The sequence below is a fragment of the Xenopus tropicalis genome, chromosome 5 (assembly GCF_000004195.4).
Source record: "Xenopus tropicalis strain Nigerian chromosome 5, UCB_Xtro_10.0, whole genome shotgun sequence".
NCBI lineage: Eukaryota > Metazoa > Chordata > Amphibia > Anura > Pipidae > Xenopus > Xenopus tropicalis.
Window position 1 is genome coordinate 10,726,177 of NC_030681.2, and position 11,340 is coordinate 10,737,516.

An 11,340-nucleotide genomic window follows, 5' to 3' on the forward strand; every position below is an offset into this window, starting at 1 on the left:
GCAATGTAAGGGGTGAAACGCGTGTTGGCGCTTTTTAGTTTCATGTCAGGCAGGTTCTATCTCTTTTTATTATTTACCTGATGGGGAGCTTTCCTTTGTAAGTACTGGGCACTGGGGAGTTGTTTGCATGAGGGGCAGGTCTGACCCATTTCTTGCCTCTGAGACTCATTACTGGTGAGCGGGGTATTGGGTCACTGTATGGAATGTGTGTGGGTTTGGTGGGATTTCACACATTGATGGCAGGATCTTTTAGCCACTTTTCTAGACAGTGAAATCTGAGTTATAGTTCAGGAATCCAATATATAATCCAGCATTCCTCGTGTGTTATATCCCAGTAGTGCAATTGGTTACTGACTTGTTTTCTCCCTTGGGAGTTGGATCCCCCTTACCAGGTAACCCTGCGCTGTTTTGATCATTTTAATATATCTTATTTTTTTAAATTTTCTGTTATTACACCTACTGGTCTTGGACATCCAAGAAGGGGAGGTGCATCTTTATGGTCGTTCTTTATCTTTTGCAAAATAATAGATTCTTAAACTACAGCCCGCGGGTTCATATATAATATAATATAATTAAGATCTTGCACACCTTCTTTGATTAGTTTTAGCCTTTGACATTGTGGTGGTGCTCCCCCTTGCAGTAATTGTATAATTCGTAGTTTATGGATGCCTGCACTAGGGCATGACTTTTCTTCTTTAGGGTGCCCTTTAAATAGGGAGGAGGCATTCATGGTCAGTCAGCTAATAACGTACTGCTATGTATATAACCTTCCTCAACTTCTGATATCACTTATAAATGAGCCATGGCAAGCAGATAAGCAAAGCATGAGATGAGAAGCTTTCAAACATTTAGGGTTCAGCTACCCCTTTTAAGGGAAACATTGGTCTGACCCCCCTTATCTCATGAAAACACGGTTGTTGCTCACACTATCCTATAGTTCCATGAATATCCAACATAGAAAATATGCTTTTCCCCCTCATATTTGTCCTCATTGCCCATCAGGCTGAGCCCCACTTCCTCTGCTCTGAGCCCCACTAGTTGCAAAGCCTAGGAACCTCTTGTGCCGCGTATAAAATAAAAATGGAACATCTCTATATATTAAATAAAAAAATAATAAAAAACTAGCAGGCAATTTTAGTGTTATAATTACCTGATACGTAAGTAGAGCTTCTCGAGTATAAGCCGATCCGAATATAAGCCGAGGTACCTAATTTTACCTAAGAAAACTGGAAAAACGTATTGACTCGAGTATAAGCCTAGGGTGGGAAATGCAGCCGCTACTGCTAAGTTTCAATAATCAAATTATTTAATAAAAGGACACTCAGGCATAGGTATTTCAGCTATCGTGGAATTCAAACCATGTCTATTTAGGGGACTGTATTTCCTCACCAGCTGAAATGCCAAAGGTTGCCCATTTCTGCACTAGTCATACACAGTATGACTACACGCAAGGTGTGTGAGGCAGCGAGCGGCCCAACAAGTCCCGGTCACTTCCGTGTCGTAAAGTCACGCTCCGGTGCATTGCCATGGCATCGCGTAGCGCGCAGTGCAAGAGTCTTGGATTCCTATTCCCGGTGCACCGCTCTCCCCATGCTCCGCCCCAGCATGCCACCCCAGCATGCCGCCCCAGTACATACGGACACACGTCGCGACTCGCACTGGGGTGGTGCAAGTTACCGTATATACTCTAAAAGCGCCCATGCAGTTTCACACGGACACGCGTCTGTCTGGGGGGGGGGGTGTTTTGCGAGCAAGGAGCAGCGACTTGGGACAAATGCAAACTTATATATACTTGAGTATAAGCCGAGGGTTACTTTTTGAGCACATTTTTAGTGCTGAAAAACTCGGCTTATACTTGAGTATATACGGTAATTACTATGTTACGCCTTCGTCTTCCTCCTCCGTGGTCTCTTCTTAATTTTTCTGGGTTGGTTGAGGCTACGTGGTGGGATGTGCTGCCACTGCTTGCACACAAATGATAGTCCTTCTAAATCATTTAAAGGCTTTACAATTAGTTCTTCAGGGTGTAGGGCTATCTCATAGCATGGTCCAGATAATTCTTCTGGCCCCTATTTGGGATAGAGAAAAGCAAGGGATAAAGAACACTTATGGACAGTTGTGCTAAATATCACTTTGTCTTTATAGAGATCCAAAAATATTTAAGGTCTATTCAAACTATTTGTCCAGTTTTCCCAACTTCTCAGCTTCAGCTAGCTCAAATTATTTTGAATTTAAAACGCCAATTAAATAAAAAAAACTGCTGACCATTGAAGTTATACTTACTGGTAAAAAAGGCGGCTGAATTTCCCTAGCTTCTAGGGCCTGCCAGTCAATCATCTTGAAAAAGGGGTGTTGTCTTATGTTACGAACAAAGTTCCGTCTTTTGGGTGGAAAGTAACACAAGAGCTGCAAAAAGAGACAACAACATTAGGTTTCATACAGTGTATGTGATTGAGTCACAGCTTAGTTGGAAGACTTTGCCTTTATCACATTAATTATCATTCCTTCCCATACTCACATTCATGAGCATGTCCTTTGCCTCGGGGCTAAGGTTCTCTGGACATTGTAGGGTCATCCACCAGGAGAAGGTGGGTTTCCTCCCAGTGAGCATCTCATGAAGAATCACTCCAAGTGACCAGTAGTCCACACAGGAATCATAACTTATCCAAAAACGAGCCTGAAAAATGGGTAGCAAAATAGTCAAAACACCATTCAATGGAGGATGAAACCATAGCCCAAGTGTCAAATGTCCCTGGACATTTATTTTCTTACCTCAGGTGCCATGTACCCAGGGGTACCAGCAAAGTCTGTGGCCGTTTGGTCCCCAAACACATTCTCTACTGCCAGACCAAAATCAGCAATCCTGATGCGGCCGGCACTGTCTATCAGAATGTTCGCTGGTTTCAGGTCCCTGTAAAAAGCAATGTAAGATATGCCTGTTAGATGATATGAACCTAGAATAAAGGGTAATATCACAAAATAATGTCACTTGCCGATGAACAATGCCACGGGAATGGAGAAAGGTCAGTCCGCACACTATTTCAGCAGTTAAGATCCTAATGAAAAGGAAAAAACAAAGAGCATGAAGCCTGGAGCAGTTTTTTGTCAACAACCATATTATACCCTATATATTATCTAACAGAAGGGATTTTTAATATAGGCTTCAGGAAAGGTGCTGTATTGTATGTCGGGTTTGTTGCAGCCACCAAATGAAACCGTTTGACCCTAAGGCAGGACTTACTGTGCGCTGATTTCATCAAGGGGTGCTTCTGTATTTATGAGGTTTGATAAGGTCCCTCCGTTGATGTAATCCATCACCATATAGATGTTGTTCTGTACGAGAAACAATAGACGGGGTTAACAGAAATTGCAAAGACCAAGGTCCCCTTAATACATTATAGTTTATATAAAGATATAGACTTGATGCATTGGGCAGGGAAGAGATTGATAGAGATATTCATACCTTAGTCTGAAAGGCAGCTTTGCCATGCACGAGGAAGGGGCACTCCTTTGCAACCTCTAATATCCTTCTCTCGCTCATCACAGATTGTAAATGTGCCCCGACCTTGTTTATCATTTTCACAGCCACCATTTCAGCTGTGACTTTGTCCTTTGCTAGTCTAACCTAAAGAACACAGTGGGGAGAGACAAGATGGAAATGTAATTATAGAGTTCAAATATTCAAAGCATTAGGCACTAATGAAAGTGGCTTGGCGTGGAGTAAATGAAAAGCCAATATACATTTAGGGGGCAATACATGACATACCATTCCAAAGGAGCCTGCTCCAAGGTCTTTATAGAAAAGGAACCTGTCGAGTGTCACAGGTGTGGCAATTCCACCTTATTGGATTAAAAAAAAATTAGCACTGGGAATAAAGATACATACACAATAAAGGGCTACAGTTCATAACATAGGTGTCAACTACCATGGTATTAAGCTAGTTAAATAAGGACTCCAACCCAACCAATAAAGGGCTACAGTTCACAACATAGGTTTAAACTACCATGGTATTAAGCTAGTTAAATAGGGACCCAGTTCAGTTCACAACATAGCTTAAACACCATATATAGCTAGTTAATAGGGACTCCAACCCAACCAATAAAGGGCTACTAGTTTAAATAACTCCAACTAAAGGGCATGGGATTAAGCTAGTTAAATAGGGACTCCAACCCAACCAATAAAGGGCTACAGTTCACAACATAGGTTTAAACTACCATGGTATTAAGCTAGTTAAAGGGACTAACTCAAGGGCTACAGTTTACATCATAGGTTTAAACTACCATGGTATTAAGCTAGTTAAATAGGGACTCCAACTCAACCAATAAAGGGCTACAGTTCATAACATAGGTTTAAACTACCATGGTATTAAGCTAGTTAAATAGGGACTCCAACTCAACCAATAAAGGGCTACAGTTCATAACATAGGTTTAAACTACCATGGTATTAAGCTAGTTAAATAGGGACTCCAACCCAACCAATAAAGGGCTACAGTTCACAACATAGGTTTAAACTACCATGGTATTACTAATACGATTTGCGCGAAAAACGCGAGTTTTCCGTAGCCATTACGACTTGCGCGAAAAAACGCGAGTTTTTCGTAGCCATTACGACTTGCGCGAAAAAACGCGAGTTTTTCGTAGCCATTCCGAAAGTTGCGCAAAATCTGGCGATTTTTTTTGTAGTGTTAAAACTTAAAAGGCGCGAGTTTTAACGGTACGAAAAAATCGCAACATTTTGCGCAACTTTCGGAATGGCTACGAAAAAGGCGCGAATTTTCGCGCAAGTTTTAACGATACGAAAAAATCGGCACATTTTGCGCAACTTTTGGAATGGCTACGAAAAAGTCGCGACAATTTTCCGAAAAATTGCAAAATAAACGCAATCGGACGCATTCGGCCCGTTCGTGTGTTAGTAAATGTGCCCCTTAGTGTAGGCAAAAGCACTAGGTGCACAAATAGCCACAAAATGGCACCACTGCTCCTGTATGTATTATTATAACTTTCTCCACCCCGTAATTAAGGGGGTAGTTTGCCCTTAGAACGACATAGACAGCCGTATTCTAAGACAATTTGCAACTAATCTTTAGTTTCTATTCTTGTGTTTTGTTTGATTCATTTTGCTATTTATTTTGTCATGTAACCTTTAGGCTGTAGAATTTGGAGAGAATTGGAGTGTGGGCCCATGGTCTAAGGTTTTCTGGTGGCCCCTGGGGTCCCAGTCCGACACTGATTGGGCCTTTTGTGTTCTTAGCCATATTTCACATCTGTTTAAGGTTGCCCTGCTACTTACTTGGTCCACTCTCTTCCTTTTCACCTTTGAATCGTTTCGCTCTTTCTAATCCAGAATCCTCGTCTTCTGATCGGCTGCGCTTTTCTCCCTGTTTCTGCTCAGCCTGCACAATATCATCGCTGGATTGAGCCTGAAGTTCCAATTCAACTCTTCTCTTCTTTGATTCAGTCTCTTCTTTGCTGAGTTCCTCAGCTTTTCTCTTTCTTTTTGGTTCTGTATTCTGCTTCTCCGGCGATTTCTCCACACTGCTTTCTACGCTTACATTGCGCGCCTTCTTTGGAGAGAAAACAGAAACCAACTTTTTGCGAAAGCTTTGAAGGACAGCAAAAACCTTATTTCTGAACCTCGAAGGTTTGCTGGTCCCAGCTGCTTCCAGCTTGGCTTCTTCGCTTTCCTCAATTAAGCTTAATTCTTTGAATTTTCTTTTCTTTTTGTTTTTAGTCATTTTTTAAATAATAAGTTAAATATAATAATAATAATATAAAATAATACTATTAAAAAATCGCTGAGAGCACTGTAGGTCTTCTCCTTCCACTTCCTACAGAACTCTGGCACTCAAGAAGCTTGTGAGTCTCAAAGCCTCCTGCAACTGATGATGTCACAGTGCCTATGATGTCACAATGCCAAACACTGATGTGACAACAGAAATGGTCTGTAATGCTGCTGTTTGTTTTCTGGCTTGTGAAGCCTTTGAGAAAACTATATGATAATATTAGTATCAGCTTACAGAAATAGATGTGTGTGCATGAATGACAGTTCAGTTACAGCACATAGGCACAGGGAGCACAGACCAGTGATGGATCTGAAATAACTGCCTATAACCACCAACCAACTCCAAGCAGCAATGTGGCTTCAGCTACAGTCAAACATCCATTTCCACATCCCACACCATTTTACTGTAATCCTACCAATTCTAATTCATTTTGACTATATCAAATTCATATCCTTTGACTATATGAAATTTATACTTGACGCTTAAGTTGACACATTTCTCAGGGACCAGGTTTGTGAGAAGGAAAGACATAAGTGCTAGGGGTAATGGTTTGTTGTTTCTGAATTAGAAAAACAACAACATTTGTGAAATAAAGAATCAAACATTTATGAAGCTTCTAAGAACCGTCTGATACTTGTAGATGAGGGTGGGTGGGCTCAAAAGGAGCCAAGACCACCAGTATAGAGGCAGAGTGATCCACTGGCATCTGGGACACCCCTTCCCAAACTTATGGGTATGGGATCCCTAATCCGGAAACCCGTTATCCAGAAAGCTCCGAATTACGGAATGCCCATCTCCCATAGACTCCATTTTAATCAAATAATTCAGAAATTTAAAACTGATTTCCTTTTTCTCTGTAGTAATAAAACAGTACCTTGTACTTGATCCCAACTAAGATATAATTACCCCTTATTGGGGGCAGAACAGCCCTATTGGGTTTATTTAATGGTGAAATGATTCCCTTTTCTCTGTAATAATAAAACAGTACCTGTACTTGATCCCAACTAAGATATAATTACCCCTTATTGGGGCAGAACAGCCCTATTGGGTTTATTTAATGGTGAAATGATTCCCTTTTCTCTGTAATAATAAAACAGTACCTGTACTTGATCCCAACTAAGATATAATTACCTCTTATTGGGGGCAGAACAGCCCTATTGGGTTTATTTAATGGTTAAATGATTCCTTTTTCTCTGTAATAATAAAACAGTACCTGTACTTGATCCCAACTAAGATATAATTACCCCTTATTGGGGGCAGAACAGCCCTATTGGGTTTATTTAATGGTTAAATGATTCCTTTTTCTCTGTAATAATAAAACAGTACCTGTACTTGATCCCAACTAAGATATAATTACCCCTTATTGGGGGCAGAACAGCCCTATTGGGTTTATTTAATGGTTAAATGATTCCCTTTTCTCTGTAATAATAAAACAGTACCTGTACTTGATCCCAACTAAGATATAATTACCCCTTATTGGGGGCAGAACAGCCCTATTGGGTTTATTTAATGGTTAAATGATTCCCTTTTCTCTGTAATAATAAAACAGTACCTGTAATTGATCCCAACTAAGATTTAAATAATCCTTATTGGATGCAAAACAATCCTATGGGGTTTAATTAATGTTTTATTGATTCTTTAGTAGACCTAAGGTATGGAGATCCAAATAACTGTATCTGTAATACCCTTGGTCCCGAGCATTCTGGATAACAAGTCCTATACCTGTATAAGATTTAATCCAAAACAAAATGGCTAGCGTAACACAATACAAAGCAGAGCAGTCCAATTGGATGTTCCCTTCCAAGAAATGATTTTGGCACCCAACTATTTTTATATTTTTGATTTATTTGCCTTCCTCTTCTAACTCTTTCCAGTTTTCAAATGGGGGTCACTGACCCCTGCAGCCACAAACTATTGTTTATTGAAGCAACAATGTTATTGCCATTGTTGCTTTTTATTACATATCTTTTTATTTAGGCCCTCCTCTATTTATACTCCAGTCTCTCTTTTAAACCACTGTCTGGTTTCTAGGTCAAATTGGACCCTAGCAACCAGATAGCTAATGAAATATGACAAACGACAACTGCTGAACAAAAAGCTAAATAATTCAAAAACCACATATAATAACATCATACTAATTTGAGGGTGAACAACCCCTTTTAAAGTTTGAGAACCATTTCCAAGAAAGAGCGACTTGCCCTTTAAAAACAAAACTTCTTCATCTGTTCATAGGCCAGAGAACATATTTATGAAGTATATTGTGCTGAATAATGACAGTATGACAATGATTAACGAGCTCGACTGTAACTCTCTAATTAGTCACACATAAAGTGCAAATAGTGGCTTATTTGAATACATTTAGATTTATAATTTACCATTTACAGCCAATCATAACCGGATGAGGAAACAGCAATAGCGGCAATAAAACATATCTCTGCCATCAAACTGGGCAAAAATATTTTTGAATCTCCAGTGTCACCATATCAGATGCACCCAGCACCCTGCGAGGTTCTTGACCCTCCAGTATTTTATATCGGAGATAAAACCGAAGATAACAATTGTTTTATTGCATTTGCTTATGTGCGTCTGTTATCTAAATGGTCAGGCTGCAAAGGGGTCCTCAGAGGATTTTGCTTTGTCGCCCAATAACACAGAACTTTGCCTCATAGGCCATCACAGGTCAGGCAGATTGTAGATTAAGGCAAAATAAAGCACCCATGTCTTACACATAGGGGCACAGCAGGCCATATCCTTATACATAGGGGCAGAAATTAGCCTGCACCTCCATTCCCAATTATTATAGGCCCTGTGCATTTAGGGGGCACAAATGCAATTGGGTTGCCCAGTTGTCCCCCCGCACAGGCCATGCCAACAACCTGACCTCAGTATCTTATACTGAAAAAACTGTACTTGTATCAGGTTGTAGACCAGAGTCAGAGCAATGATATAACTGAATAATGTCAGTGCAAGGGGGCTTTTAATTCTGTGTTGTTTATACAGCTCCTTCCCATCATGTCCAACAACCAGCCTTCCCCGGAAGCAGCCTAAGCAATACACTGAGAAATGTAACTCTCTAATTAGTCACACATAAAGTGCAAATAGTGGCTTATTTGAAAATGAATCCTTGCATTACTGTTCCCTCATCAGTGGGACCCTCTCTTTCTGTGCGCCCACCCATATTATTAACTCTATTCACCGGCAGCCATCAGTGGGACCCTCTCTTTCTGTGTGCCCACCCATATTATTAACTCTATTCACCGGCAGACATCAGTGGGACCCTCTCTTTCTGTGCGCCCATCCATATTATTAACTCTATTCACCGGTAGTCATCAGTGGGACCCTCTCTTTCTGTGCGCCCACCCATATTATTAACTCTATTCACCGGCAGCCATCAGTGGGACCCTCTCTTTCTGTGCGCCCACCCATATTATTAACTCTATTCACCGGCAGCCATTAGTGGGACCTTCTCTTTCTGTGCGCCCACCCATATTATTAACTCTATTCACCGGCAGCCATCAGTGGGACCCTCTCTTTCTGTGCGCCCACCCATATTATTAACTCTATTCACCGGCAGCCATCAGTGGGACCCTCTCTTTCTGTGCGCCCACCCATATTATTAACTCTATTCACCGGCAGCCATTAGTGGGACCTTCTCTTTCTGTGCGCCCACCCATATTATTAACTCTATTCACCGGCAGCCATCAGTGGGACCCTCTCTTTCTGTGCGCCCACCCATATTATTAACTCTATTCACCGGCAGACATCAGTGGGACCCTCTCTTTCTGTGTGCTCAGCCATATTATTAACTCTATTCACCGGCAGCCATCAGTGGGACCCTCTCTTTCTGTGTGCCCACCCATATTATTAACTCTATTAACCGGCAGCCATCAGTGGGACCCTCTCTTTCTGTGTGCCCACCCATATTATTAACTCTATTCACCGGCAGCCATCAGTGGGACCCTCTCTTTCTGTGTGCCCAGCCATATTATTAACTCTATTCACCGGCAGCCATCAGTGGGACCCTCTCTTTCTGTGTGCCCACCCATATTATTAACTCTATTCACCGGCAGCCATCAGTGGGACCCTCTCTTTCTGTGTGCCCACCCATATTATTAACTCTATTCACCGGCAGCCATCAGTGGGATCCTCTTCAAGAAGTGGTCCCAGCCCTCCTTGTAAGCCCACCTACATTTCTGATGTGCAGCTCTAGTTATTTCCTTTATTAGCCATTAGCCACCACATATAGTTGTCTCCATGTTCCATTTTCTAAATCTGGAAGCCTCATCCTACGCATCTAGCAGTGAAGGCAATAAAAGTAGCAAAATATAGAAAATGTATAGTTACAATATATTTATATTAACTTACAAAGTCTAACAGCAATATTGCATCCGTCGTTTAAATAACAATGTTTAACATGAGTTGAACTCTAATTAGTCACACATAAAGTACAAAGAGTTGCTTATTTTAACAAATTGTACTCGCCACTTACCCTTTACTTACAGCCATTTATAACCGGATGGGGAAAGCAATAAGCAGCAATAAAAAAAAACCTACCATGACCCCTCTATGAATATTTTTCTAAGCTTTATTCCATATATAGCACCATTATGTTGCTTGTTATGGGTTCTGAAGGGCCAAGCTTTAGTAGGGATAGAGCACTGCCGCCTCAGTTACTGTATGGTCCTATTATGTATTCTGTGTGTGGTCCTATGGCAGCCATGCACATTCAGATGAACTCTGTCTGATGGGGCAAGTTTGTCACAAATAGCAACCTCAGCCACAATCCAACCGGCCGACCCCCAATTTATATAACCAGGATTCCCTTTGGCTTATAACAAGGTGTAACATATTTAAAAATGTTGCTGTTATGGCCATTCAACAGTAAATCAAACCCTACTAAACTTAAAGATGGTATTGCAGGAGTATCTAGGAAAACAAATAGGCACTTTGTCCAAATCTCATCCCAAGTGGTCTTAAGTCTGTGTCCCCCTATGTCAAGGCTCTGGAACTCACTAAGGAGGTACCAGTCCCATAGTTTGGGAATCCCTGGTTAATCAGGTCTAATTAATCTCTATAGGCATGGGTTTACAAGGGTATTGGCTGTGAATGAAGTGGGTCCTCTAGATGTTTGCAGGGTAATAATGAGCAAAGAATCTAATACTCCATTCCACCATCAGACATCAAAGCATCCAATTCCTTCAGATGTTCATCCTGCTGCCTGAAGTGGTATCATTTCAGGCATTAATGGTGCATTAACAAGGGATGGAACCTTGAGGGTACCATGTTTGATATCACTGTGCCTGTATGTAATGAGAACAGCCCATAAACATAATGGAGCCATATGCACATAAATATTGACAGACTCAGGGAAGCCAAGCAATGGCAATAATGAACACTGAGCACCCAAGTTGCTTCTCATTATAAAATTATTTCTGGACACACTGACGTGGACCTCATCAGCTTCTCACCTCAAATAAAGATTCGAGTATAATTTCACAGTACTCTTTATTAAGGATATTTAACTGCTGTGGTAGCAGTTTAACTACCCAATGGTTGG

The 11,340-nt window shown here is 41.1% G+C and overlaps 1 protein-coding gene across 1 annotated transcript; it reads right to left on the bottom strand.

Annotated features, from left to right (window-relative positions):
• Positions 1 to 1,249: 1,249 nt before the first annotated feature.
• LOC116410913 (protein kinase C delta type-like) lies at positions 1,250 to 5,744 on the bottom strand. Its single transcript, XM_031902529.1, has 8 exons — positions 5,291 to 5,744; positions 3,767 to 3,840; positions 3,464 to 3,625; positions 3,242 to 3,333; positions 2,773 to 3,056; positions 2,519 to 2,677; positions 2,284 to 2,406; positions 1,250 to 2,069 (listed from the first exon to the last, which is right to left on the bottom strand). The coding sequence occupies exons 1-5, from the start codon at positions 5,733 to 5,735 to the stop codon at positions 2,855 to 2,857; spliced, it is 975 nt and encodes a 324-aa protein (XP_031758389.1). The 5' UTR covers positions 5,736 to 5,744; the 3' UTR covers positions 1,250 to 2,069; positions 2,284 to 2,406; positions 2,519 to 2,677; positions 2,773 to 2,854.
• Positions 5,745 to 11,340: the final 5,596 nt, after the last annotated feature.